Below are 27,986 nucleotides of genomic sequence, written 5' to 3'. Positions count from 1 at the left end.
GTCAGCTAACCACAGTCTTTCATCCGATGCCAAGCGTTGATCAGCTATTTTTAGCGCGTGTGGCCCAAGACCATCGGAATAACTGATACACCCGTGATGCAGACCCACTGAGCTGATTATCTGATCATCTGATAACGATTCGGCCCATGCGACTATCATGATCTTTAAAACCTTCAAACATTCCATCAAAGCCCAAGATGCGATACTGGGGACGCAACCTATTATGCCTCCTCACAGTCGGCATCCTCTGTCTTACTGAGGCTTCAACTGCCTCAGATCATTGCGGAAAAGCTTGCCGACAAACATTTCGAACTCTCCGATTTGCCGACGCACCTCCGGGCGTTTTCTTCACGGTACAGGAATGCACCAGCCTTATTTACCAGACTTCGCTTCACCTTTGTTGGGAAGAACACTGCGCTGAGGATATATGGCGGACCGAATCAGCCTCAATGAACCTGACATGTCACGATATCAGCGGTTCTTATCTTCCGCCGCACAATATCATCAATAACCTGACAGATCACGACATTAAAGCTATCCCAAGATTTAATGCCACAAGCCCCGATCGATCCCACGTGTCTGGGGCATTGATGCTTCCATCAAAGTCATACTATGCTCTTTGGGTCAGAACGCTGGTCAGTAATACCAACCCAAGCCGCACGTTGTACTTTGTTAAACGGGTTCCAACAGGAGGCGCACGATTACATATGGGACTACCACAACTACTACGGCTGGGCCATGGGGATATTCTGGGCTTTGGCCGTCGGAGTAGGCATCGGTAATCGGGCTCTGGGTCAATCCTTCTCCAGTCAAGGTCGAAAGACGGCGTGGATAAGGCGTAATATTCTTCTACCTGCAACTCTCGGCAGATGCTGTGTACAAGACTATGGGGGCTGGGGTACCTTGCCTCCGAGGATACAGACATTGACTCTCATTCTTTTCGTGATCCTTAACATTGCATGTACGATACACGGATACGAGATATTTGAAGGTTATGGCTAGTGAGTGTCCTAAGTGCTCGAGTTCGAAAGCCATGCTGACATGTTAATGCTCAGCTATCCCTCTGTATGGACGCAAGTGCTGCGACACGTATCCGATCGAACTGGGATACTCTCCTTTGCCAACTTTCCCTTGATATGGCTGTTCGGAATGAGAAATAACACCGCTCTCTGGTTAACAGGCTGGGACTTCAAGACTTACAACAACTTCCACCGATGGGTTGGCCGGATCACCACTTTACAAGCCGTGATACATTCAATCGGATATACGATCATAATTCTGCAACGTAGGGTAACAGTCCGACTTCTTAGACATGTTCACTGACTTTTACAGGCGGTGGGTGGAGATACTTCTGTCAAATATGGACATTTACCTTTTGGTGGACTGGGGAGCTTGTGAGTAGTCAAAGCCCACGAAGCTGCCATTGACTAACTCTGAAGGCAACAATATTCATCTGTCTCCTGATAGGACTTTCGGTGTTTTGGGTGCGACGCCAAAATTACGAATTCTTTCTCATCACACACATTGTCTTATCTTTTTGGATCCTCGTAACTATGCTCGGGTAAGCTCAACAATGGCAACTCGGGTTACACCGTACACTAACAGAACAACAGGCATGTGTCGATATTTAGTGGTGCATATGATCCTCTTGTGTGGGTTCCAGCACTAGTCTGGCTTCTTGACCGGATCATTCGTGGATTGCGCATCATGGCCTTCAACCCGAAATTTTGGGACACCAAGGCTCTCATCACTTACAACGAAGATGCACACATGATCCGCGTGACAGTCTCAACTTCTTCAAGTATCTACAGCATTGAGCCAGGTACATTCTACTATATCATGGTGCTCAATCAACGGAACTTTTGGGAAAGCCATCCTTTCACCGTAGCGACAATATCGGAATCCGGTCATTACGACACAGATACTTTGGAAGAAGACTCACCCTTACTGAACTATGGATCCTCTGGTGAACTGAGACATGCATCCGAAAAGTCCCATCAAGAAATGACCTTCTTGATTCGGCCGTATGATAGCTTTACTTCGAGGCTAAGGGAGTATGCCGAAGAGGAACGACCAAAGCCGGCTACAGTACGTGTGGCTATTGACGGCCCATATGGAAAGACCTTGCCTCTTGAGCGGTTCTCAAAAGTTCTTTTCATCGTTGGTGGGAGCGGAATCGCGGTCCCGTTGTCGTATCTTCCGAGGCTTACGGCATCATCAAACAAGACGCCAAGGATTGAAGTCCACTGGGCTGTGCGACAGTCAACTTTCGCCGTTTATGTTTTGAGCCATGAACTGGGTGATATGCTCGGGAACGATCGAGTAGTAGAGATTAACATCTACCTGACTGGCAGCGATGTTGACAGCAGAAGAACATGTGATGAGACTACCTACAGGCTCGTGAAGTGGAGGTCTCAACGATTAAATGTCGAACAAATTATTGACGGGGCGTTAGAGGATGGAGACAAAGAGAGTATCGCAGTGGTTACAAGTGGTCCCGCCGCAATGGCTGATGAGAGCAGACGCGTGGTTACGGCAAGGACAGTGTCGTCTTTACCGCATATTGAGTATTTTGAGGAAAGCTTCCAGTGGTGATAATTGGAGTATTTCAAAGCTCTAGGGTAATATGACTTGTCAAACTGAACAATCACGCGAGTATGACTAAGTGCATCAACAAACCAGTGACCTTGTCGCGCCGCTACGTAACGTCATTACAACGGCTCAGATGAGATAATAGAACAAAAGTTTCTGCATTCCAACACCACAAGTGACCGTAACTCACTCTTAGCAGACCGCCGAGAGCCGTGTTGACTGTTACTGACCAGGCTCAAAGCATTAGGACTTAGATGCCGAACTCGCAGCTTCAAATTGATCAACCCCAGTACGTCGGGACACTTAAGGATTCACTCGCTATGAGCCTCAGTGACACTCTCTGACGCTATCATACAATCTACAGGCAGCGATAATGGGTGTTATTCGAGGATGGAAAACATCACTAACTCTAAAAGCGCTTCTATGCACTTCTCGTCGTTTCAGCAGTTATAGGATCAAGGGAGTGGTATATCAATCTCGAATCATCACATATCATGTGACAGTCGGCGACGCATCAAGCGTCATGATATAGGTAGAGGGCCGCACATATTAGCAGATAAATGGGTTATCCACAAGCCAGTCAGTGAGCCAAATGTGGATCAAACTCTGGAAGCAACTTATGCGGTAAACGATGATGTAAATTGCTTTCCTCTATTCTATTTACGTTCGAGAATGTAGACCGTTTACAAACTTCAGAGTTTATCGCTCATCGCCGACTTACTTACAACCTCTCATTAAAGTCAGTGAGAACCTGATGGGCTGAGTAAAAAGCACTCTTGGGGTAATAGGTCTCGTTGAACATCAACGACTTGGCTCCCGGGAACCAAGTGTACAAGTGCTTATCCGTAAAGCCCCAGAAACTTATATCAATGATTCCTGCGTTTAGAGCTTCCTTGATGGTATCGCCATATATCTCGGCTTGTTGGGTTGCGTTATACGTATGAACATCCATTTCAGCAATGGTGACCTGGAGGCCAAGGGCTCTGTAAGATTCAACCATTTCTCGAATGACACCAGGAACCAAGGGCTCGAGGGTGATATGCATCTGTAGAGCGATCCCATCGATAGGGACGCCTTTATGCACGAGTTTACAAACCATATCGTAAAGTTCTTGACGCTTCTTTGGCTGCACTTCGACGAGATTCTCATTGAGAAATAGCGTTGCGTCTGGGTCTGCTGCTCGGGCTATGCGAAAGGCGTCCTCAACCCAACTGGGACCCAGGGTGTCGTAAATGTGGTTCGGTGCCAAACCGCTGCCGTTGGTCTTGAGGGCCTCGGAGACAACGTCCCATCGATCCATCTTTCCGTGGAACCGATGCATAATGGCCTCGAAGTGATTGGTCATTTCAGCACGGAGGGCTGCAGGAGAAGTTATGTTGAGGAGATGATCTGGGTTACAACATGGCGAAAGAAGACCATGACCCTTGACTTTCATAATATTGGCATCGGCGAATTTGACAAGACGGTCGAGCTTATGCCAATCATATTCGAAGTTGGCAGGATGGACAAAGGTCCACTTCAGTTGATTCTCATGAGAGAGACTGTTGAACTGCTTGGAAAGCACGGCACGAAACTGAGAGTCGTCGAGATAGGATGGATTGATAGCCCAAGACCCCAAAAGCAGGTTGTTCTTTGTGGCCTCTTCTCTCAGCGGGGTAGTGCCGGTGCTAGGAATGTTGATTGCTCCAGCAAAGGCGACGGAGGTTGCGATGATTGTCGTGAGTCTCATGTTTCCCCTGAGTAAGTGAAGATGCTCTGATTATGCATGCTGTTATGGGGCTTCAACTCTGACATGGCCGTACATACTTAGCTATTTATAAGTTAGTAGTAGTCGTGTTTATGTCTTGGAGATGACGCGTCAACTTTGGGGAACGAGACTGTCTACAAGACGAGAGTTGAAGAACGAGGTCGAAATTGGTCATTTTGGCAAGCATAGCGTCGGCGGAAAGACAACTCTCAATGAACCGTAATCCGTAGGTGGAGAAATAAGTAGATAGCATGTACGCGGCAGAATTGCCTGATGTCGGGCACACGTCAGTCAGTATCTTCATGCAAGCATGCGATTGTGCTAGATCCGGCCGTGATACGCCAGGTTCATTCACTGGTACAGACCGCTAGATTCCGTTAGTGGACTGTAGCTAAGTAGGTCGGTCCAGTATGAGACGGGAAAGGGGCGGTTCGAGGAACAAGGGAGAAGCAGAACGAGGAACGAAATTGAATAAGGTTATACGAAACCTAAATGGTAAATACGAACCAATCATATTGATTATAAAAGTATTAGCTTCACTACCGATAGTATCTGTGGCACCAAGTCATCAAATTCGTCATACATTGCAATTTGCATCCAATAAACCCCCTTATAACTTAGTGGCTGAGACGATATTTAATTATGGCTTGAGTCATAAGTGAGTGGCTATGCGGTTCTCAAGCAACACAGAACGCGTCTTGACCACGCACTACGGGCGGCTTCCCAATTAAAAAAAAAAAAAAAAGAACACAGACAGAATTGGTTTATATAATCTTCTTGGCATCTCTCCGTCTATGGTAAGCTTTCTGTTATTCTTTCTACTATCATATTGACTACCTGTTCCGTGCCTTTTGAGCAAGATACTGCACATCGACTACAATGGCCGACAATAAACGGGAAACCATTCGCTATGAGCTCGCTGGGGATGACTCTCCATCACTCAGTCCAGCCACTTCAACGCCAGCTACTCAGAGGTTGAGAAATACAAGGAGTACTGGGGATCTGTCACACGCTCCAGAACTGCCCGGAGATTTCTCGTTAGAAAGCTCATCAGCATATAAATTCGCCAACTTTCTCGAGAATGATGTCAAAATTCAAGGTAATATTTTCCTATAATATGCCAATTAACTTGCTAATATCGATTGTAGATGACGCTCGTGTTGAGATTGATTGTAATTACAAGTTGGTCCGCACCCTAAGCCGTCTCTATCAAACATCACCCGACAAGTACACGCAACCCGACACTCCGACTCCAGAATATACAGAATTCGAATCCAAAAGAAAGACATGGGCCACAAAGCTGAATATTGTTATTTAAGTCGTGGGTAGTCGAGGTGACGTACAGCCGTTCATCGCGCTGGGAAACGAGCTTTACCGATATGGGCACTGTGTTCGTTTGGCAATATATAATACCTTGAACGCTTTGTTCGAGAATCAGGACTAGAGTTCTATCCTGTTGGGGGCGACCTAGCTGAGCTGATGCCTTATATGGTGAAGAACCTAGGTCTGATATCTAGTATGAAGAGCTTGGTGGCTGGGGAGATTTAGAAAAAGCGTGATATGGTGTAATGGATGCTTGAGAAGTTCTGGCACTCATGTTTGCAGCCAGACCCGTTAATTGGCCTGCCGTTTATGGCCGATGCTATAATTGCTAATCCTCCTAGCTTTGTGCATATTTACTGAGCCTAGGCACTAGGTATTCTGGTGTATCTTATGTTCACTATGCTATGGAGGAATACGAGAGCTTTCCCTTACCTGCTTGCTAATTTGAAAAATGTCGGAAGCGATCCTTAACTTGGGAATTATATGTCTTACATCGTGATGGAGTGGATGATGTGGCAAGGGTAAGCTTCTCGGTCGCCTAGAATACCATTCTGCTGACGAAGATCATGGTCAGGCTAGGTCACATTATCAACAGGTGGAGAAAGTCGATAGACCTAGAGGAGGTGGCTATGTTTAATGCTCCTTTGCTAAAAAAAAACGTTGAAATTCCCCTTCACATACTGCTGGTCACCAGCCTTGGTCCCAAAACCTTTAGACTGGGAGCCGTATATAGGTGGGTTTGAGATGCAGGATATGCCTCGATACCGATAATTAACATTCTTACAGATGTCTGCGGCTTCTTCTTTCGCGATCCTCCTCAGTACCACCCACCAACAGACCTTGTCCAATTCCTCCAAAATGGCCCGCCTCCGGTATGCATCGGATTCGGCAGTATTGTCCTAGATAATCCTGAGAAGGTAATCGGTGTTATACTGGATCCGATCGAGGCCACTGGCGCTCGTGCTATTATCTCTAAAGGCTGGTCATCTCTAGTTGGCTCTGAACAAGAAAACGTATACTGGATCGGGGACTGTCCCCACGAATGGCTCTTTCGGCACGTCGCAGCGGTCATTCATCACGGGGGTGCCGGAACAACAGCTTGTGAACTGAGAAATGGAAAGCCAACAACTATAGTTTTTTTTTTTTAACCCTAACCCTAATTTTCCAATTTATAGCCAGCTTTTCTGGGGACAGATGGTGGCCAACGCTGGCGCAGGACCCGCTCCGATCCCTCATACAGAACTCACGGTCGACAAACTCGCTGTAGCCATTCGTTACTGTCTATCTCCACAGGCAGCAACCGCAGCGGCCACCGTAGCCGACAAGATGTCATCAGAGGTCGGGGTTCGTGCGGCTGTCCAGTCATTTCACAAATGCCTCCCTCTGGAGCGAATTCGATGCGATGTAATCCCAAGTGAGCCCGCCGCATGGTCATATTCCAAGCTGAAGAACCCAATCAAGCTATCTAAGGTGGCTGCAGAGATTTTAGTATCCACCAGTTCAATCGATAATAAACACCTGAAACTGTAAATACCTACCCTTCCTTACGTGATTGACCATTGGCATAGTCGATTACTTCCTCTTCACAGGTACCAGAGCAACCCCATCCACACCGAAACAACCAGGTGGGATTCTGTTTCAGGAGGCGTGTCTGCTGTTATGGCAACGGCAACCGGAATGGCTGGCAACATCACGGGCATCTTTACAAAGCCAGCCGAGGAATACCGAGACGACCAGAAGCGGCGCGCTGGAGAGCTAAAGTATACCCAGGGACGGGGTTCCCCCTACCTACAGGAAAGGTCTAGCGACAAGGATAACCTCAGCGTAGAGCGCCTCTCGAACGACTCCGTACGACCCAGGAGTGCGCACTCTGGACATCTCGCCGGTCGCATGGCTGGAGCTTCAGCTAAAAGCGCTGGTAAAATTGGCCAAACAGTGACGAAAGGCATGCTAGTGGATTTTCCACTTGCCATAACAGAGGGATTAAAATCGGTACCGCATCTCTATGGTGGCAACATACGCAATCATGGGCCAGTGAAAGATGCCAAGAGTGACATGGTGGTGGCGGGGAAGACATTTGCGTGGGGCTTCATCGATGGTCTCAGCGACGTTGTGGTACAACCATATAAAGGTGCGAAGAAGGAGGGGGCATTAGGTGCTGCTAAAGGGCTAGGAAAGGGGGCGATGAGTCTGGTGACAAAGAGTGGTGCTGGGATGTTTGGATTGTTTGCGTATCCCAGTCCAGGAATCAGCAAGAGTCTACGTACAGCCACCCACGGCTCGATACGCAAGAAGATTGCCGGAGAGCGGCGTGCAGAAGGTATGTGGATGGCGAAGAGTGGGACTGGAGTACAGGTGGATTGTAGTAAAGTGTTGGAGGACTTTGAGCGTTTGAAACGAGACATATAGAGTGAAATTTTGTGAATTCAAGGTCAGACTACTCGTCGACCTGCCAATTCTTAATCTTTAACAGCGCCAGTACTTTTTTTTAAAGCTATATAAAGTTATAAATAATATAAAGTAGTAAACTAAATAATTACATAAGTATAGCTAACTGTATTAATAGATAAGAGAACTCAATAAGGAAATACTTAAAGAATAGCTAGAGTAAAGACTGGTTAAAATTAGTTAAAATGAATTTAGGCCAGTTTAGGCCAGTTTAAGCCAGTTTAAACCAGTTTAGACTAGTATAAATTATACTCTCTATAACCTATTTAGTAGTTTAATAAAGTCTAATAAAACATAACTTACTTAAGTTTAAATTGCTTAATTAATTTAATTATAAGCTTACTATTAAAATAATATTTTATATAACTATATGAGCCTTAAATATATAATATTAAATATTAATTTAACTTAATACTATATCCTCTATCTATCTCAATATAACAGAAGGTTATAGTCCAAGCTATAAGCAATAGGGTCAAGACCATGCCCAAAATTCTCCAAGTTCATCAAAGTTCAGATCTCTAACTACATCGTTTCCAGGGGCTAACAGTCCCCAGCTAGCAATTGGCTCCTCTGTACTTATATCATGAGAGTCTTGTGCTTCCTCCGTTTCGATAACAGGAAGCTCACGATGTGAACTAAAAAGGTCTGGCTCATTCTGAAACGCCAAAGAGGTAGCAGACAATGTCTGATATTGAGAATCAGCCAAAATCTCGGTGCCTGGGGCTGCTCTTGCTGGGAGATCCCCGTGCTCGGTCGAGGGTAACAAGCGCGGCAAGACTTCGTCAAAGGCATTCCAGACTGCAGAAGACACCGTCTCGAACAGGGAGCGCTCAGATAAATCAGAGCTAAACTGAAACCCTGGTATATTTCGCACGTTGGCGTTTATGTCTCGGATCACACGGGCGGGAACCTCCCTTCGGAGAAAGCTGCGATATTGAGCTCGCATTTCTGCAGTCATGGGCGCCTCGAGAATTTGGAGATCACAATCTATATACACAGGTTAATGGAACGATTATAAGTAAGTATCCCAGATAGAACTTACACGGTGATGGTATATCTTCGGTTTTCGGAAATAGAACCTTGTACATATGCTTCCACTTTTCCTCTTCGGAGAAGTTCTGGATGCCCCGTCTTGATTTGAGACGCTCTTTAGTCTCGTTATCGATACCTGGCATTTCTCTAGATGGACTGACGACTTCACAAGCCGGGTCCTGGCGGAGATGGGCATCAAGTTCTTTCTCCGTCTTGACTATTCCAAAACATCTCTTACAATAAATTGGTGCTTTGTGAGATCTATAAATATGCTCCCTATTATAGTCAGCAAATCGTGTCTTAAATTCAGTAGGCAGGTTTGTGCACTTTATCCGATGGACGCTTGGCCACCCTTTTTGGCACCGAGGCCATTGCTCTCCGGGATATTCTTTAACAAATGGGCAGGCAAGATTTGGAACTGGCCCCGATGGCGGGCTTTCTGTCTTGCGACGTTTTTCATGATCGTCTCCGTTTCCTCTGCCGCCAGCATTGGTATCATCACCTTCACTCTCTCTATCGTTGATTCCCCTTTTCTTGCTATTACCGTGACCTTCAGCTGGTGACCCATTTTGACCAGTGGATTGTGTGGAGCCGGAAGTCGCTGAATTCTGATTGAGTCCTGGCGAACAAGTTGTCACCCAGTCAAGAACCCCATGGGCAACCATTGCGGTAACCGTATCTTTCAGGGCGGTGACAGAGGCTAGGAGGGCTGGGTCCAAAGATGAAGCGAGAAATGCTTCTTCGAAAGATTCATCTGTTTGCCGTGAGACATCAGACATGGACTCGTCGGTTTCGCTTGTATCAGTTTCAGTCACACATGTATCCGGAGTCAACCCATGCTCAGTACCATCCTTGCTAGAGTGAGCAGTAGAACCAGCATCCAGTGTGGTATCGGTTCTCGTTCCTGTAGATGATATCGTAATCTTGGCTGGATGACTCCTTGGGGTAGAGAGGGGTCCTCTATCGACGTGATCGTCCATACTCAGTCTACGCATCGACTCACTCGGAGGTCCTGCGTCTGAGAGTCGTTCTTCAATGGTACTCAACTCTTCATCAGCATTCTCCTGAACTTGAAGCTGTGCACCAGCAAGCGGCGACTGTACTTTTGGTGTATTGAATGGTGAAGAGAGTAGTAAGCCTTTGTTCAACCGACGCTGCTGTGCAACCCAACCAGCCAAAGCCACCTGATCAGACACAGTCAACGAGCTGTCCTTGGCTGGTTCAAGTGAAGGGATCGACTCGGCGGGCCCTGAGGCAGCGATAAGTTGTTGGTATACTGGAATATTTGCTGATGCTGAGAGTCTCTCTTTGGTTTGCGGATCGAGGTATGGGATAGGTGGCACGGGAGTCTTGTCATGATCTCGATGGTTACGAAGCGATTCTCGGTATACATTGAGAGATGAAGAAGATGAAAGTGTCTTTCTGAAAAGAGATCGTCGGCGGGAAGGCGTGGAACTGGCTCTGCCAATGGACGAGTCGTATGTGCTAGCAGCTGAAATTATAGAGGAAGGTCGGGTAAAGCTAAAGCTAAAGGTGGAGTCTCGGGCAGACGTCGAGGCTTGTAATGTGTCCTCAGAAAGCCTCCGCAAAAGGTCGAGTTCGGATGGGTTGTACGTAGCAAAAGACAAGTTTTGACCATACTCAGGGATGCCTGTATCGCGGGTTGAAGTCACTGGTTGGCTCTGAGTCAAAATGTCAGCACTTGGATCATTGTAAAGCAAGAAAAAGGCTACATACCAGGCTGCGCCGGCGTATAACATCATCCTGTTCTATACAACGATTAATTTAGCCCAGAACTACGTAGGGAGAAATTGAGAATGGACTCGCCTTTCAAACCTGTGTTGCGCGGGCCCAAGATCAATGCAGATGCTGGCCTGTTGGTAACTTCGTATTGGCTACCGACCCCCGTAAGCTCAACCGACTGTAGAGGTAGATTAGGCGCTGAGGTAACTTGTTTCCTTCTCACTCCCGAGTAACCCTTGATCCATCGGCGATGGCTCTCGGTTTTGGATGCAGCGCCCTCCCCATCCTTTGCTGAGAACGAGACTGTTTGATCTAAAGGATGTTGCTGTAACCCGGTCGGCCTCCCTTGTACTACGTTGTGTATATTCGAGTCGGGAGGGCTTTTGTCCTTTGGCGTATCCAGCTCATTGTCCGTTGTCGGCGAGGAATCTCCATCCTTCCAAAGAACCGCCATCTTCTCTTTGAGGGTATTAGACATTAACCGAGATGAAGGCCGTACTTTGGCGTAAGAGGGGAGCAAACCCGGGGCTTTGTTCAAGTAATGTTTTCCCTTGTGTTTAAGGCGCTCACGCAAGGATCGGGGCTTTGCATCTGTGGTTTGCTGGCTTTTTTCAGGCCTGGTCCTGGGTGCCACGTCGGCAGCGGGCGGTATAGGCGAGGACATGGCGGGCGGGTGTAATAGTGGGCTGTCACAGGGCCAAGGCAATGGCGTAACACCTACACGCCTTAATTACCGTTAAACAATTAAAAATGCGAGGTTCTCGCGATGAGTTGTACAAAGAGAAAGAAAAAAAAGACAGTTTCAGAGTGGCTCTATGCCTGGGTAATGCTTGTGGCTTCCCCCTGGGTCGCCTTGAGCGGCCGGCTAGGCGTTTTTTCTGAACCATGGTTCGCAAACTGTAGCTTACAAGGCGCTCGTTTAGGCGACTTGGATTTGGGGGCAGAGCCATCTATCTGTCATAGGCTAAGCAGGGGTTAGAGAAAAAATGGTGGTGGGGTTCACCTGCAGTTTTGCGCGTGCGCATAACTTGGGATCGCAGAACAACAGGCCGCAAATATTCACTTCTGCATGAAGAAAACTAAAGATAGAGCAAAAGTGTGTAGTAAATAGAAGTAGATAGGTCGCAGTATTCATTGCGCATCACGGAGAACTAAGGTAGCTGGTAAATGAGTACGCGAGGTACAATTCATTAAAATGAGGCTTCAGGCTGGCATTTAAAATCATTGGAGGTCTTCGCGTTTTGAGTCGTTCTGCAATCTGGAACAGATTAACTTGACAAAACTTTTTGCAAATATTGTTATCTGATTCATCTAATAATGCCAGCCCCATCGTCAATTGTTTCAACACCACCAAATCAGGGGTCATCCTCTTCTGTCACAAGGTTTGTCTGTCATATCCCAGTGATTATGAAACCACAACCTGTACTGAACTGTCTAGCAGTAACACCACTAACGCTTCCCCGCTTAGCGCTGGTCTCTCGCTGACTATGTCGCGCTTTCTTGGGGAACCGGTCTCTGTTAATGCATACATTGCATGCGGAGGGAGTGGCCAAACGAATTAAAAAGTATAACTACCAGTCGTTTACATAAATGCCCGGCCGTGTACTATTAGGCCCCGAAGCGTTGGGGTGCTATCCATAGTGTATTTTTATTAAGAGATAAAACTCAGTATATGATGTCAACAAGCTAGATAATAATTACTGCATAAAGACGAGTAAAAAGTACCACGATAAAACCACACTTTTAAGGTAGCTGCAGCAAATCCTCGCACATCACTGTCTTGCCAATTCTTGATCTCAAACAACGCCGTTACTTGGATCCTAGTAGGCTTCGTGGCAATTACTGCCTTCATTTCCATTCCTCTTTCCTCTCCCCAAAAGGCTCATTATATAATATTTCACGTCACAAATTAGACACCACCTACACCGCCCACAACCCGAAACTCAGAATGGCTAAAATATGTGATTGTGACTCGGGGGCACCAACTTCTTGTGTCTTGGCCTGCAGTGAACCATTGGCCCTGTCTCAATGGGGCCCCACTATGGCCATTTCTGGATTTCCGGCTCGTGTCTTTCAGCCACTTACATGGTATTGTGGACTCGTGGAGACATCGTGGGATTATTTCCTATTAATACTAGCGAGTTACATAGAGGCTTGAGAGTGATCTTGACAGCTATTGATGTTACTCAATACTGGATTCAAGCAACTTCTCGCCGATTATGTCAGGTTCTGGATGGCCGCCAGCAGTAAGTTATTTGCCAAGTTGATTCAGGATGTGATGACCTATGCATTCGCACTATGTAACCGTCACCCAATCCGTTTGACCATATTCGTCCATGTGCTATGTGACGACTGAAACCTAATCCTAGTCTTATCTGCCAATACCATATATATATTGGTTATCAGAGGCACCAAAGCGGGGTCCGACTTTTTGAGGAATTCTAAGACAAAACTATATCCTATTGCTCTTTTATATTGCTACACCCTAGTGGTGATACATTTATTAGTTGCTGCATATATATGGAGAACCCGCTTTGAGGAGCATGAGGCTGGCTGGGAAGACAGATTAAGAAGAGGCTTGCTGAAAGAGGACCAATCCAGCTCTTTGCAGTCAGCATACAAGCATACTAATGTAATCCTGTCACAGTCACTCCACACGGGCGGCCGACGGCATCGCTGATCTAAGATAACATAGCCTGGTGGCGTACGCGACCCGCCCAAGGAAAGAGACTCCCTATGCCCAATCAAGCTAGATGTGTCCAATATTCGCCCACTAATACTTTTCAGCCAGCCACAGAATCAACCATCACGATGTAAAACGTCTTAGTCAATTCCACTCCGTACATAGATCCTATCACCGCTTGAACTTGAAGACAAAGTATAAGGCTAGAGAGCAATATCTATTCTTGGCTATCTCCCATAGCATTCCAAATCGTAAGAAGACAAATCGCAATGCTTCTATCCCAGATGCAGACGAGAAGTCGTGCTCGCGAGAGGTCTACTTGATACTTGTGGCTGGCTGAAAACTGCCTGCATAATTGCAAGTGAGAATGAAACTGTTACTCTACACCGTTGGTGTGGTTTCGATGGTGTAGATTTGCCAAGTGAAGGCACTGCAGCTAGACACGCATTAATGAGACTTCGAGTATAAATACTCTACGGATCCCCATCATTCTCAACACTCATCGCAGCTCAATTCAGTTTTCACAATCTTCTTTAAATAACAATCATCCAACGCAAACACTACTACAATGGCCGCTGTAGCTCAATCCAACTCTGTGAGCTATGACACGTTCGAGAAGCTCGTAGCCTCTCAGAATGGCGGTCAACTTCCGTCAGACCTCGATAGCTTTTACAAGTATATCCTCGCTCAACCCGAAGGTCCGTCAGACCTGGCTGCGTTAGCAGCAACCACCGCAACTAAGGCAGACCCTGCCAGCAATGCTGCTGATCTCACCGCCGCTCCCGAGGTAAAGGCAGCAGGGTTCAGCAACCAGACCTCGGCGAATGGCAGTGTCATCAACCTTTGGGTTTACCAGCGTGTCTACATCAACGCCCTTGGTAAAACATGCACCATCAACATGGGCGGCATTACACCAGGCTTCCCTGGCGGAGCAACATTGTAAGCTAATGAACATCCATCCGCCGATATGAAATGACCCTTTATGCTGATTAATGTGTTTCTATAGTGGCACGTTGTACTATGATAATGCAAGCGATCTCAGTGGTGATTGTGATGTTGTTTTCACGGGATTCATAGTAAGTTCCCTGCTTGATTCATATCTGTGATGATCCCTTTTATCTGGGGTTGTACGGAATTTGAAAAAATAAAGTACTGATTCGAATCTTCACTAGACATACTTCGCCCTTTACTTCCGCAAGAACGGTAGCCTGTATGCGACTTACCAGTCAGGCAACGTCGGTGCGGCCACTGGTGTTGCGGGTGGTACAGGAAGCTGGTCTTAGTGCGATGGCTATGTCTCTAACAGTAGATGTACAAGCCTAATACATATACACGAGTCCGAGGATATTCCCAGTAGTCCATTTCGCCAAATTGTGTATCCCAGTCCCATAATCCTATTCATCTGATATCTTCTTGAAGGAGGCGCGTTTGTTGTAGAGTGTAGATATGGTAGCCTCTGCTTTGAGGATAATAATTTTACATTTTTGCAGCAGTTCTTCGAATTCAGCGCTGCCCGTGGGGTCGAGGACGGTGGGCATTTTGAGCAAGGGTGATTGAGAGATATTTGCTCAAATGTGCGTGCCAGAGTCAAGTAACTTGCAATGCGGGGAAACAAAGGTTGAAAGGGTGTGAGAGGCGGATGACCCAGTTTATATTAAGGCCCTTGAGACCACAGCAGCCGCTGACGGAAGACGACTGCTGCGCCACGAAGCACTATACAGCGACGGGTTAGCTCCTGAATTCTGTTGGAACAGCAAATAGATAGCCGAATGAGGAGAAAATATCAAGCAATAATGTAAGATATTAAACTTAAACTTCGAAAAAGATATCCTAATCTTATATTAAGTTACCTAAGTCTTTTACCACTACCACTTAGGACCGAGGTCCTGAGGTTTCTTTCCTCCGCTAGCCGGTTAGGATGCGGTTACAGCTAGCGGGGATGGTCGGCAGATAGGCCCGCCGCTTTCCACTGAACCCCGCAATCCTCTAACTTGTGGATCTGACTTCCGCATCCTCTATTGTCATTGATGGCACAGCCTATAATCTCCTTAAAAAGCCGCTCTTCATCACAAGACCATGTACAAGTCGTACCGTAGGCTCCAACCTTGAAACACCAGAACCTATATCCTCTTTTGTCTACGCCACTACAATGCCATCCTCAAAGACACCATTAGAAGTTGACGATGTCACCATCACCAGCTTCACCGTCACTGATATCAGATTCCCCACTAGTCTAGACGGGGTTGGCTCGGACGCTATGCATGTTGGCACAAATGGATCGCATCCCTACATTCAACTTCATACTAATCAGGGTGACTTGATCGGTGAAGGCATTGTCAGTCCGATTACGGTCCACACCTTCAGAATTGCTGCTAATAGTCAAACAGGCTTTCAGCAACGGTCGAGGAAGCGAGCTAATTTGTATGACTCTCAACATCTTCGCGAAACGCGTGGTTGGAAAGACAATGCATGAGTTGACTCGGAACATGGGCAAGACCTGGCGATATATGGTCTCCGACTCCCAATACAGATGGATCGGCCCTGAGAAGAGCGTGACGCATTTGGCAGTTGCCGGCGTACTCAATGCTGTCTGGGACCTCTGGGGCAAGATATTAGGTCTTCCAGTGTGGCAGATCGTGTGTGAAATGAGTCCTGATGAGATTGTTCGCTGTATCGATTTCAGGTATATCACAGACGTCATCACACCAGAAGAGGCCATCGGTATGCTTCAAAAGACGGCCAAAGGCAAGGAGGAGCGCTTGAAGGAGGCATTCGATAATGTTGCCGTGCCAGCCTATACAACATCCGCCGGATGGATGGCGTTCTCGGGCGATAGGATGAAGGAGGTCTTACATGAGACATTGGCGCAGGGATACAAGGTCTTCAAGTTTAAAGTCGGGACCAGCATCGAGGCCGATAGAGAGAGATTGTCTGCTGTGAGAGACGTCTTGGGTTACGACAATGACTACCAGATTATGATTGATGCTAATCAGGCACGTCGTCATTCTGCTTCATGATGACTGTTGCTAATGTCAGAATAGGTATGGAGCGTACCCGAGGCCATTGATTACATGAAGCATTTGGTGGAGTTCAAGCCTGTTTTCATCGAGGGTATGCCTCAACCTCCTTCAGCCAACTAGACATACATTCCTGATTACCTTGCAGAGCCAACAAACCCCGATGACGTGCTGGGACACGCAGCGATTCGCAAGGCGCTGAAGCCGTATGGCGTCGGCGTTGCCACAGGCGAAGCAGCACAAAACAGAGTCACTTTCAAGCAGTTACTGCAGGCTGAAGCAACTGATGTTGCACAAATCGATGCTGTTCGACTCGGTAGCGTTAATGAATGTCTTGTACGTCCTCACAGGTATAATTACTGTTGATTCACGTCCCAGGCTAACGGTTGTTGGAGGCGGTCATGCTGATGGCCCTCAAGTTCAATATCCCATGTGTTCCACATAATGGTGCAATGGGCCTGACAGAACTGACATCCCATCTCAGCACGATCGACTATGTTGCCATCAGTGGACGTAAGTCAATGCTGGAAAATGCTGACAGCCACCGCGAGAACTTACGACATCCTTCCAAGATTGTTAATACTCACTACGTCACGCCATTATCACCAGGTTACTCTACAGGCTACACCGATGAAGCGCTTGAAAAGTATACTTATCCTGATGGCAAGTTCTGGGCATCTGAAACTGGGTTGAAGATTATCGCGCAGCCCACGGGTGGCGAGCTATAAAATTTGGACAGACTCCCCTCATCGATCAATCAAGATATCCTTACACATTCATCTCTTCCATAGTATGTGAAAACAGAATCCGAATGATCAGATAACAGGCATGCAAAGATCATAGATCTTTAGACTCTTGTTCGAAGACGTGTCTTCCTCCTTATCTCCTTGAGTATTGCCAAAACGTCGGAGATACTGGAGATATTCCACTGACTCAAGTTATCAATAGCCAGAGTTTGGAGGCTCTCCACATCAGGAACAAAGTGCCGGAGCTCAGGATTGAGCCATGACAATGTCAATATGATCACCGCCCCAAGCGACCTGACTCGGTGATTTAGCATTAGACACTGCGGCCTGATGGAGGATACGTACGACAATGCAAAAGTCCATGTGTATTGACTTGGAGCGCGAAGGATCTTGGAGGTGTGATAAAGATATAAACTGCAACTTTCGATGCAAATACCTGCCTTCTCGACAATAGCACTCGAGACATGTGAGTTCGTGTGCGTTGTAACATGGAGAACAAAAGGGCGGTATATAATATGTTTCGCGGCATAGTATCGGATTCTTAACATGCATATCCTGTCATTGTCTATCTCCTCAAAATTCAGTGGTGGTCGGAACTGCTCGGGGATAGCTGCGTGCCACAAGTCAAGTTGACTGTGCAGTTCTTCACAAACAGAGGTTATCGAATTGAGCTCGTCGATGGAAAACTCTTCTGGTGTCATAAGTGAGGTTGAAGAAAGAGATTTGTTGAGAGAATTTGGTGTTCTTGGGTATAGGGAGTTGTGAATGCGATTCAGAAGTCGTCGGATAGATATCTCGGCCAAGTAGGCTGTCATGTGAAGGTCGTCCAGATTCCCACATCGCGGCAGGTTCGCATCATCTGTCAATTGCTGAAGACTGCTTCTAGGGAGCTCCAGCTCAGCGAGTCTGTCACATTCAATAATCAAGCAAGACCAAAATAGCCGCAGTATGTCGACTTCTGTATTGAGAGTCTGCTTTTGGCAATCCAGGCTAATAATCATATTAGCGATTGAATAGCTAATAGTGCGATGTACTGACCTCGATAGCTTGAGTTGTAAAAGGTTGGTAGCCAAGTATATGAGTCGCCAACTATGAAGCGGGCGGACAATATATGCAAAATAGACACTCGCCAAAACAAGTGCCTGAGCCAATGTGAGATCGAAGGAAAACAACCATAACGAGCGGAGCATGAGCGTTGGCAGAGCATATTTCATATATTCCGTACCACTGGGAGAGTTTTGTGAAGTCCATAAACCTATCGGTTGACTGGAAACAGCACCAAGGGCAAAGACTGTCATACATAAAGCTGACTCTGTGCTCGAGTCTGCTCCCTTATCTAGGAACCTTTCATAGATCTCTGTAAACTCTTCCTGGTCGAGTACTGGATGGTTGACGTGTACTGACGAGAAGAAGGTGGCAACCAGGTGGTCAAGTACCGATCGTTCTATTTGGAAAGGAGGCAGTGGATTATGCGACTGCTCTGGAGACAGCTCCGGCGGCAGAGGACTCTGGCTCTCTAGGAGGAAGAATAGATTCGTTGGATACTCGCCTACTAGCATTTTCACAGCGGGGAGGCCTAGGAGGTAACTTGAAGAGGTTTTATGTTCGGCCGGGATATTCATCGGTTCAGATGCTACGTCCAACGGCTCTCTCAAATTTGAGAAGAATTGTAGAGGCTCGTCATCGGCAGCATGCGTCTCACTCGCAGAAGCACTTATTGTTGACTCACCGTTTGTATCTAATGCGGTGCCTTGAGATAAGTGGACGTGAGATGCTGGCTGTGAATGGTTTGGGGATGATAAGGCTGTTAAGTGTTGCTGTTGCTCAGCCAGCATGTCTTTGATATCTTTCAACCGACTTATTATTTCTTTTGTGCCTCCAGAAGTATCGATTCTATTAGACAATCGTTAGTCGCTACGTGTAGGACAGGTCGTAGAATGCCTGTACCTTTGCGAGGGGCCATCATCATAGTGGCAGTCCGCTCCTGACCTGGTGCAGTTGTTGCATCTTGGCTTGGTGGCATCACATCGCCGTTTCCTACTGCAGCTCAGCAATTGGCGCGTCCGCCTTCACTATCACAGAACTTACCTGTGGCGGCAATAAGTACATGCCAGCGCTACTCGCTGCCGATTGAAGCTCATGTTCAATTCAGGAAAGCGAACATAGTTGACAAAAAGGATAATACAGCAAATGATATGTCTACAATACCTGCACCCCGCACTCAACGGAACGGATTTACATTGCACCGTCGTGTGTGTATTGGCTGTATTTACAGTTGTAAATTCTCTTTTTTTGTTTTTATAAGGAATTCACTTTAAGAATAAGAATAGCAGACTAGCAGGACTATATTCTTAGATATAAAGGAATAAGAAAATCTTAAAATTAAGTAATTAGTGCAGATTAGTGCAGGATAATGCTAATTAATTTAAAGATAATTTAATGTTTATTTCACTATATTATATTACTACTAAGCTTACTATTGAGACAAGCTTTAAGAGAAACATTTATTGGAATAACTTATTATCCGTTTATAAATTAAAATATATTATAAGAATTTTAAACTACAGCTAGAGAGCTATATATTTACTCTTCTGTTATCAATTAGCCAAGATACCCTATATTATATTTGCAATATTTACATAGACACTAAACTCCTTTGGGCTATAAGCCTAACTCGGCTTGCCGATGCCGCCTATACCCGCCCATTGTTTGAGCTATGGCTGCCGCCTTTCCGCTTCCACTAATCCAAGCCTCATACCACCTGAACGCCTCTTACTATAAAATAATACCGAGGTCACGAGCTTTCTGCATGCTATATAAGAAATCATAGTTATTCAGACATTTAATTTCTTAATGTATTACGGATAAGAAGAACTTGTCAATAAATTGCATTTTTGCATGTTAGGCAGCCTCTTTCTATTGATTGAAAGGCGCTTGGGATAACATAAGGGAGGAGATCCCTGCGAAATCTTACAGTGCAATGCCAACCATCGGCAGAACCTTGAGTCAATTCCCACGATCTAGTGCCATACTAATTAGTTCGAATAATCATGACTAACGCATATCCTTTACCTGCGTGATCAAGTCTATAACAGTTCTTGTAAAAGGTTTGTAATCAAGACCTAATTCCCGACCAGCCGTCTCCCCATCCACGCCATGAGACTCATCGGGAGCCTGCACCTCTTTCGACACATTATCTGCCGCCCAGGAAAAATGTGATCCAATGATGGTGGCAGCCTTGCTGTATGTAAATCTCTCAGGGGACGCTGGGATATATCGCTTTCCGCCAGCCTCAGGCCGCAAAAGTGCCTCCACGTGAGCTTTGGCAAGGTCGCGAACGTCGATCCAGAACGGGACCCTGGCGACCGGGAGCGGAGACTCGCCGCAGGCTATTTTGAAGAGCATCTTGTTTGACTCATTCAGCGCGTCGACGCTCGTAACGGGGTGGCGTATGGGACCAAACGTCATGGGCGGGCAAAGGGTGACTAGGTCGAAGGAGGGTTTCTCTTTAGTCACGATGTCCCAAGCTTTGAGTTCTGCAAACTTCTTGGATCCACGGTATGCTATTACAGCACTTGTCTCTGGGTCAACCGACTCTTCGTATGATAAAGGGTTCCAGTCGTCGCCGGTGTAAGTGAAGTACGGCGGTGCCTTGCGCCTAGCATCAAGGACGGATGCAAAGGAAGATGTGATGACGACGCGCTTGACTTTCAGTGAAGAAGCCGCCGCTTTGAGGATAGAGTCAACACCGTTGATCGCTGGTGTAACCAACTCCTTCTCATTGTCCTTGGTGTCATACGTGAAAGGCTAGGTAAGGTCAGAATTTCCGTGATATTATTCAGTTCTTTCATAGCACGTACACTTGCCACATGAATAACGGCGTCAACGTCCTGAATGGCTTCTTCAAACCCCCCCGGACTCTCAAAATCGTCAACCTGAATGAAGTCAAGCTTCTCTCGAAACTCAGGCCTCGCATCAATCATAGCCTTTCCCTTCGATAATGATCGAGTAGCCCCGCGGACTTTCATACCACGCGACAGAAGTTGGTCGACAACGTGTGCACCGATAAACCCGGTGGCACCAGTCACCAAGACGTATTGTCTAATGAATTCAGATCAGTCAGTCGCTTTATTACAATGTGAGGAAAATGAGTGTTTTGACGAACATTGCGGGAGGCGAAGACACCATCTTAACAGGATTTGCTAAAGAGTATCAATCACAAAGAGATGGAAAATTGCAAGTTGTCATATACAATGTTACATAATTTGCTTTGTTATATTAACCATGTGTTTATATGGAGCCGGCCAATACCTTTTCACCTGTGTCGTAACGCATCAGGAACTCTCGATGCCTTGACTGTCGGTTGACGATGTGCCGCCTTACCCCGCGAACTAGCTGAGAAACGAGACACGGGCGTTCTGCCGTCTATCCCCGCCGCTTGCCTATACTAAGACTAATGTTAGACTAGCTCGTATTGAAGCGGGTTAATGCTTCCCGGATTTAATTCCTCCCTCGCGACTGTCACTCAGCATTCACCGAAGCGTGTATCAGCCGATGGGTTGTCTGATCAATTTCCCCGCACAACGTCCCACTAGCTCGAGGTTCCCCAGACCCCAGACCCCAGACCCTAGACCCGAACATCTGGCAACTAGCAATAGCGCCTGATGTAGAGACGGCGTCCCTGTGATTCTTATAAATGGCAACAGGCCATCACCTCCTTCGTCGTTTGATCTCATCATCATCCTCTCAAGATTGTCTTCTCTTCACCAGACTAATACTCAATGGCTTTGGGTAATCTCAGGGGCACGCCACTCCTGGTGTGTGTGACACTTGTAAATGCTGGTCAGAGACTCGTTAACTCTTTGATGAACTCTATGCTGATGCGTCTTGGTAGTCTCCATGTCATGGTTTGGTTACGACCAGGTAAGCTACTCATATCGTATCAGGTCCAGAAAGTCGCTCATCGACGGTGTATCAGGGCGTTTTCTCATCAGTTCTCATCTCAGCCGACTTCAAGTACTGGTTTCCCGAGACCAAAGTCGCGAGTATCTCCGGAATCGTCTCCAGTTGCTTCGCAGTGAGTGACAGCACATCTTTGACCAATTGAAATACTCAACAAGATTACAGCTGGGTGCCTTTTTTGGGGCCATCTTTGCCTTTGTCTGCGGTGACAAGTTGGGGCGCAAGAAGACCATCTGGGTTGGTCTCTTGAGCAACCTCATTGGCGCCGTCCTACAGATCGTATCATGGCATCTTCCTCAGATGATAGTCGGCCGTGTCATCAACGGATTCGGTATGGGTATGTCTCCAACGTACATCCTCCGCACTCAAGTTGAATTACAATCTCACGCCTTGGCTCGCAGGCATCACCTCGTCAACATGTCCCGTCTATCAGGCCGAATGCTCTAAGCCTCGCGTTCGAGGTAAACTCGTTGTCGTACAGTCCCTTTGCAACACCGCCGCCTTTTGTCTCGCCAATTGGATGAACTACGCCCTAGGTGTTCGAAGCGGCCCTATTCAGTGGCGTTTCCCCCTCGGCTTTCAGCTCCTATTCCCATGTGTCATTGCCATTGCGCTGCTTTTTGTCCCCGACTCACCTAGATGGCTGATGCTCATGGATCGACACGACGAGGCTCTTGGTGTTATAGCACGACTTGCTGGCAGCACCGCAACCACTGAGGACGTCGATGTCGTGACTGAGTTCCGGTCAATCCAAGCCACAATCCAACAAGAGCGCAATGAGACAGTATCCACGATTGATATGCTCAGGTGTCGTGACAAGACTCAAAACCTTCGCAGGATCCTTCTCTCCTGCGGTACACAATTCATGCAGCAGTTCTCAGGAGTCAATGCTCTCGGATACTACCTCCCCACCATGTTACAGCAGGTTCTTGGCTACAGCGCGCGCCGAAGTCGCCTCCTCACTGGTGTCAATGGCACTATCTACCTGTTTGCCGCCATTTGTTGTCTGTTCATCATTGACCGCTTTGGTCGCCGAAAGTAAGCTTTCACCTAGCCCAAGAATACCTCGTTCACCTAATGAACCTGCTAGGATGATGCTCTATGGAGCAGCGACAATGGGCTCGTGTTACATGATTGTGTCTATGACTCTTCTCGGCGCTAAGAATAACCCTGGCATGAAGGAGAGCGTACGTCATGGACCAGAGACACCCAAATTGAAGACAAAAAGCTAACGTCTTCCGTAGCTCGGCGAAGTCACCACTGCCTTCTTCTTCATTTACTACTTCTGTTATGGTACCAGCTTTGCCAAAGTCCCGTGGGTGTTCAACTCGGAAGTCAACTCTCTTGGCTGGCGCACGCGGGGAGCTGCAGCAGCCACGGCCACTAACTGGATGGGTGGCTTCATCGTTACTCAATTCACCAAGACTGGCGTCGACAATCTCAATTGGGGCTTCTTCCTCTGTAAGTGTCTAGCAGCAACACCCTTGAACAAACCGCTGATTGAGGACAGTATTTGCTGGCTTTTGCTACTCTTACTTCCCGATTGTTTACTTCCTGTATCCTGAAACTGCTCGTCGCACCCTCGAGGACATGGACCAGATCTTCATACAGAACCCAGGTCTGATTGTTTGCCGCGTTCCAGAGCTTACGCAGAGAGAGCGCCCTGAGACATTGATTACTCTTGAGCAAAAGCGAGTTGATAAGGCGGAGGTGGCTCATGTAACTCATGTGGACTAACTAATGTTGCTGTCTGATGCCGGAGATGAACTGCATGTAGGTTCATAGTCAGCCCTGGATCAGCCCCCTCCGGCCCTAATACAAGGTGTCAAGATAAATTTAGCAAAAGGTATACTCAGTTACTAAATATTGCTATCACTTAGGACTGGACGCTCGGGTTTTCTTTCTCCCTGGATGAAAACATGCAGAATTCCCTTTCACCGCTATTAGCTACAAGCAGCAAACAGTCCTTGCAGAAAAGTCTGAAAGCCACAAACCAAGACATATATGTCCTTTCAGAATGTCTCAGAACGCAGAAAGACGCCAACGAGGACGCTCGTCTAAAACTGATAAGCTATACTGGAGGATTGAGCGATGTGCTTTAGCTCTCTACATCAAGCCACGTACTGATACGTTGTACATATTAGGCAAGTGATTTATCTCCGACAACCTGACGGGTGGATATAGAAGCCATTCTAAGAGAATAGAGGAAGTTCATTCTATTCAAGATATATGCTTTTGTTGCCACTAAATGTGCCGATGGCCCGATATCGTTTCCGCCTAGAACCAATATGGGATTGCATACCACATCGTGAAGCCACGCCGCGCTAAGGCTATCAGTTCGGGCTAGTCCTGCAACTGAGACAAGCTGAAAACTATCAGTAGATTTACAGATATCTAGCGTGTAAGGTGGAGTTAAGTGGCCTGACTTTTGCAGAATGGCTTTCTCAAAACATTCCTAAATTGTCACGTTGCATACACACACACTTCTGGTGCTGCTACATATCCTCGGGGAGAAAAGTCAAATGATTCCAACTAAACCAAAAATCGCTGGCGTTCCACACATTGAGGGGTAGGTTTTTATCCTCCCATTAGATACATCACGTTTGAGACATGTATCCTTCTGTACTTGTGAAAGTATGTGATACTGTATCACATTTCCGAATTCAGTTCAACATGCATGCGCCAATCTCAGTAGTCAGTTATACCACTCCATAAGAGGCATGGCCTCAATAAAAGGTAAGACGGGACGGGACGAGAGGTGGCCATAAACAGTTTAGATCGACCTTGGATATGGAAGAGGCTGAAAGCTGAAAGCTGAACCGTTTATACGCGAATGAGGGTTATTACACCAAATCGCGGCGAGTCACTCCCATTCTTCAGTCTAAGGACAGTAGTGGAAGACCTGGTCTAGATTATTGAGTTCCTGGACAGGCTTGGACAGTATTACTGGTAGCGGCATAATTGCTCTGGGTATAAATATCGGTTGCGCGGTTCCCGCTGGTTAGATATTCTTACACAGCTTCTCAGTCTCCTTCGAACCAACTTCATTCAACTTTGAATCATTGAACTTCACACAAAGTCTTCTCATACCTCATTCACCATGGCCAAAGTCGTCACCAGAAAAAACATCCGGACCATGCCGGCTAACGAGCGCGATGACCTTGTCAGAGCGTTCGCAGGTATCCAGAAGCTTGACCCTACTAACCCCAACTCCTTTTTTATGATTGCTGGCTATCATGGCGAACCTTTCCGTGGTGCTGGTTGGGGTAATCCTCAATGGTGGGGAGGATACTGTAACCATGGCAATGTTCTCTTTCCTACCTGGCACCGTGCTTACCTCCACCGGCTTGAGAAGGCTCTCCAGTCCATTGTTCCCGGTGTCGCTATGGCATATTGGGATGAGACGGAGGAAGAGTCTCTCAAGTACGGAATCCCGGAATACTTCCTGACACCCACGTACACTTGCCAGAACAAGGAAGTCATTGATCCCAATCCGCTTTACTCTTACAAGTTCCAAGCAAACATCACAGATCATCTGTCCCCCATCCCTGATGCTAATTACTCCAAGGCCGCTGGTTATCAGACAGTGCGCTACCCATTCTCAGGTCTCGTTGGCACCGAGAAGGACCGGGCGAAGACTAAGGTCCATAACGACACGCTCAATGACTTGGGCATAGCCAAGACGAACCAGATGCTCAATGGGAACATTGTCACCTGGCTCAACGAGGTTACATTTGACAATGACGAGGGTACGACCATCAAGGCCAATGTCAGGTACAAGTACGGAGCTTGCTTGAATGCACCCAACTATACTGTCTTCTCCAACACCACTTCTGCCCAGCAGTGGAATGACGATAGAGCCGGTACAGATGGCTATGTTCCCATTGTTCCTCTTGAATCCCCGCACAACTCGATCCATCTGGCCGTTGGAGGTTTCCAGCTTGAGAAGATCGATGCGGACTTTAACCAGTACACCGGAGCCAATGGCGATATGGGTGAGAATGATACTGCCGCCTTTGATGTAAGCTAAAACACCCCTTGCCAGCAAAGTAAGGTGACTAACATAATCTGTTCTAGCCCATCTTCTTCTTCCACCACTGCTTCGTCGATCTTGTCTTCTATGAGTGGCAGAGGAAGAACAACGCCCTTCAGTCAATTGACATCATTCAGGGTTACCCAGGTACCAACTCTGTTGACAGCCAAGGCCCAACCCCCGGTGTCGCCGGCGGAACTTGGTTGACCCTCGACAGTGCTCTCGATCCGTTCAAGAAGCCTGGTAGTGAGACTGACCCCATGACGTCCCGAGATGTTGTCAATCCCGAGAGCCTGGGCTACAACTACCAGTACAACTACAACACACCCAACGATTTCAACGCCGGCGATCCCGCCCTCTTCGTTCCCAAGCACGAAGAAACCCCCATCCTTGCTGTCAGTAACATTAACCGCGCGGCAATCGGCGGCTCGTTCATGATTACTGCATTTGTTAAGAATAAGAACACGGGAGCGATGCAGCTTGCTGGTACTGAAGCAGTGCTGAGCCGTTGGCATGTCGCTGGTTGCGCGAACTGCCAGAACCATTTGGAAGTCAGGACTCATATCCCGCTTCATGGATGGAGCAAGGAAAAGGCCGATAAAGCAACGTTTGATGTCAGACTGCAGACGCGTGATCCGACGGTTGCTGACCATGTGAACTTTGGAGATGTTCCTACACAAGAGCAGATTCCAAGCTTTAGGGTCATTACCTCGCACATGACCTGATCAGATTGGTGTATATCGATACTTTATCTATTAGTAACTATGGGATAACTGCGGCCTATAAGGTTAACCTTTAGGCTGTAAATATAGATAATAAATAAGAATGCAGTTATTTTTTCTTAATATAAGCTTTTATTTAAAAGCTTTTATAATAATTATTATGTCTTTTTATAAGCTATAAGGCATTATAAAGTAAGGAGATTAAAAGGTATATAAAGAGATATAGCTTTAAGTTTATATATATATATATATATTACTATAATATAACTTAATATATAAAATAGTAACTATAAATATAACTGCTATTAATAAGGACTATATAAGCTTAAAGGCTTAATAATATATTATTAACTTTTTTATTAAGCTTATTGCCTTTAATAATTAAGTTATTTTAAATATATTTTAATAAGTAAGTTTTAAAATACTTTTAAAAATTATTATTAACTTAAATAAATAATATTCTAATTATATTATAACTTTTAATAAAAATTATATTAAAATTATACTTTTTAGCTATAAAGCATTTATTATAATTATTAAATACTTATATATTAATAGTTTTAAGAACTTTATTTATAATAATATTAAAAAGTTAAAAAGGTTAATAAAAGAAAAAAATAACAACTATAAATATAATATTATAACCTTAATTTAAATTACTACTTCTTTATTAATATTACTTTATCTGCAGTTTTGAAATATAAGGTTAATTAATTATATGCCCTTATATATATATTTAATTAATAGAGGTTAATTTAACTTTTACTAACTAACTTATATAAAAGTTAACCTAATTCCTTTAAACCTTTAGTTTAACCCTACTATTACTTTATATTTATCCTAGAATTCTATATACTTTATATTAAAAGTAGCACCCTCTCTACTATAATAACCCTTTTAGCTATATTAAAAAGCCACTCTTTATATATATTTAA

The 27,986-nt window shown here is 46.1% G+C and overlaps 12 protein-coding genes across 12 annotated transcripts; 8 read left to right on the top strand and 4 right to left on the bottom strand.

Annotated features, from left to right (window-relative positions):
* Positions 1-197: 197 nt before the first annotated feature.
* On the top strand, positions 198-2,595 carry FPRO_07216 (uncharacterized protein; the record flags this gene model as incomplete). Its single annotated transcript, XM_031227784.1, has 6 exons — positions 198-635; positions 691-1,001; positions 1,056-1,285; positions 1,333-1,394; positions 1,440-1,561; positions 1,614-2,595. 6 exons carry the CDS (start codon positions 198-200, stop codon positions 2,593-2,595), a joined length of 2,145 nt encoding a protein of 714 aa, XP_031078186.1.
* Positions 2,596-3,313: 718 nt separating this feature from the next.
* Positions 3,314-4,321, bottom strand: FPRO_07217 (uncharacterized protein; the record flags this gene model as incomplete). The annotated part of the gene is made up of 1 exon (XM_031227782.1): positions 3,314-4,321. The coding sequence occupies one exon, from the start codon at positions 4,319-4,321 to the stop codon at positions 3,314-3,316; it is 1,008 nt and encodes a 335-aa protein (XP_031078185.1).
* Positions 4,322-5,218: 897 nt separating this feature from the next.
* On the top strand, positions 5,219-5,657 carry FPRO_07218 (uncharacterized protein; the record flags this gene model as incomplete). The annotated part of the gene is made up of 2 exons (XM_031227781.1): positions 5,219-5,438; positions 5,488-5,657. 2 exons carry the CDS (start codon positions 5,219-5,221, stop codon positions 5,655-5,657), a joined length of 390 nt encoding a protein of 129 aa, XP_031078184.1.
* An 863-nt stretch (positions 5,658-6,520) lies between these two features.
* Positions 6,521-8,245, top strand: FPRO_07219 (uncharacterized protein; the record flags this gene model as incomplete). Its single annotated transcript, XM_031227780.1, has 4 exons — positions 6,521-6,534; positions 6,838-7,188; positions 7,252-7,982; positions 8,229-8,245. The coding sequence occupies 4 exons, from the start codon at positions 6,521-6,523 to the stop codon at positions 8,243-8,245; spliced, it is 1,113 nt and encodes a 370-aa protein (XP_031078183.1).
* Positions 8,246-8,585: 340 nt separating this feature from the next.
* On the bottom strand, positions 8,586-11,552 carry FPRO_07220 (uncharacterized protein; the record flags this gene model as incomplete). The annotated part of the gene is made up of 5 exons (XM_031227779.1): positions 8,586-9,100; positions 9,156-9,421; positions 9,473-10,827; positions 10,883-10,914; positions 10,982-11,552. 5 exons carry the CDS (start codon positions 11,550-11,552, stop codon positions 8,586-8,588), a joined length of 2,739 nt encoding a protein of 912 aa, XP_031078182.1.
* Positions 11,553-12,916: 1,364 nt separating this feature from the next.
* Positions 12,917-13,568, top strand: FPRO_07221 (uncharacterized protein; the record flags this gene model as incomplete). The annotated part of the gene is made up of 2 exons (XM_031227778.1): positions 12,917-13,134; positions 13,295-13,568. 2 exons carry the CDS (start codon positions 12,917-12,919, stop codon positions 13,566-13,568), a joined length of 492 nt encoding a protein of 163 aa, XP_031078181.1.
* Positions 13,569-14,139: 571 nt separating this feature from the next.
* FPRO_07222 (uncharacterized protein) lies at positions 14,140-14,854 on the top strand (the record flags this gene model as incomplete). The annotated part of the gene is made up of 3 exons (XM_031227777.1): positions 14,140-14,510; positions 14,578-14,647; positions 14,744-14,854. The coding sequence occupies 3 exons, from the start codon at positions 14,140-14,142 to the stop codon at positions 14,852-14,854; spliced, it is 552 nt and encodes a 183-aa protein (XP_031078180.1).
* An 866-nt stretch (positions 14,855-15,720) lies between these two features.
* FPRO_07223 (uncharacterized protein) lies at positions 15,721-17,316 on the top strand (the record flags this gene model as incomplete). The annotated part of the gene is made up of 5 exons (XM_031227776.1): positions 15,721-15,906; positions 15,959-16,507; positions 16,613-16,682; positions 16,737-16,924; positions 16,984-17,316. 5 exons carry the CDS (start codon positions 15,721-15,723, stop codon positions 17,314-17,316), a joined length of 1,326 nt encoding a protein of 441 aa, XP_031078179.1.
* A 119-nt stretch (positions 17,317-17,435) lies between these two features.
* FPRO_07224 (uncharacterized protein) lies at positions 17,436-19,475 on the bottom strand (the record flags this gene model as incomplete). Its single annotated transcript, XM_031227775.1, has 5 exons — positions 17,436-17,628; positions 17,680-18,324; positions 18,373-19,227; positions 19,282-19,371; positions 19,423-19,475. 5 exons carry the CDS (start codon positions 19,473-19,475, stop codon positions 17,436-17,438), a joined length of 1,836 nt encoding a protein of 611 aa, XP_031078178.1.
* Positions 19,476-20,388: 913 nt separating this feature from the next.
* On the bottom strand, positions 20,389-21,522 carry FPRO_07225 (putative flavonol reductase/cinnamoyl-CoA reductase; the record flags this gene model as incomplete). Its single annotated transcript, XM_031227774.1, has 3 exons — positions 20,389-21,141; positions 21,195-21,435; positions 21,500-21,522. 3 exons carry the CDS (start codon positions 21,520-21,522, stop codon positions 20,389-20,391), a joined length of 1,017 nt encoding a protein of 338 aa, XP_031078177.1.
* A 711-nt stretch (positions 21,523-22,233) lies between these two features.
* FPRO_07226 (uncharacterized protein) lies at positions 22,234-24,033 on the top strand (the record flags this gene model as incomplete). The annotated part of the gene is made up of 7 exons (XM_031227773.1): positions 22,234-22,257; positions 22,313-22,411; positions 22,462-22,633; positions 22,698-23,334; positions 23,387-23,483; positions 23,541-23,757; positions 23,807-24,033. The coding sequence occupies 7 exons, from the start codon at positions 22,234-22,236 to the stop codon at positions 24,031-24,033; spliced, it is 1,473 nt and encodes a 490-aa protein (XP_031078176.1).
* A 1,363-nt stretch (positions 24,034-25,396) lies between these two features.
* Positions 25,397-27,029, top strand: FPRO_07227 (uncharacterized protein; the record flags this gene model as incomplete). The annotated part of the gene is made up of 3 exons (XM_031227771.1): positions 25,397-26,317; positions 26,374-26,936; positions 27,011-27,029. 3 exons carry the CDS (start codon positions 25,397-25,399, stop codon positions 27,027-27,029), a joined length of 1,503 nt encoding a protein of 500 aa, XP_031078175.1.
* Positions 27,030-27,986: the final 957 nt, after the last annotated feature.

Source organism: Fusarium proliferatum (assembly GCF_900067095.1).
Source record: "Fusarium proliferatum ET1 genome assembly, contig: FPRO_scaffold003, whole genome shotgun sequence".
NCBI lineage: Eukaryota > Fungi > Ascomycota > Sordariomycetes > Hypocreales > Nectriaceae > Fusarium > Fusarium proliferatum.
Note: the sequence above shows the minus strand (reverse complement) of the source record. Positions and strands in the feature narration are given on the sequence as shown.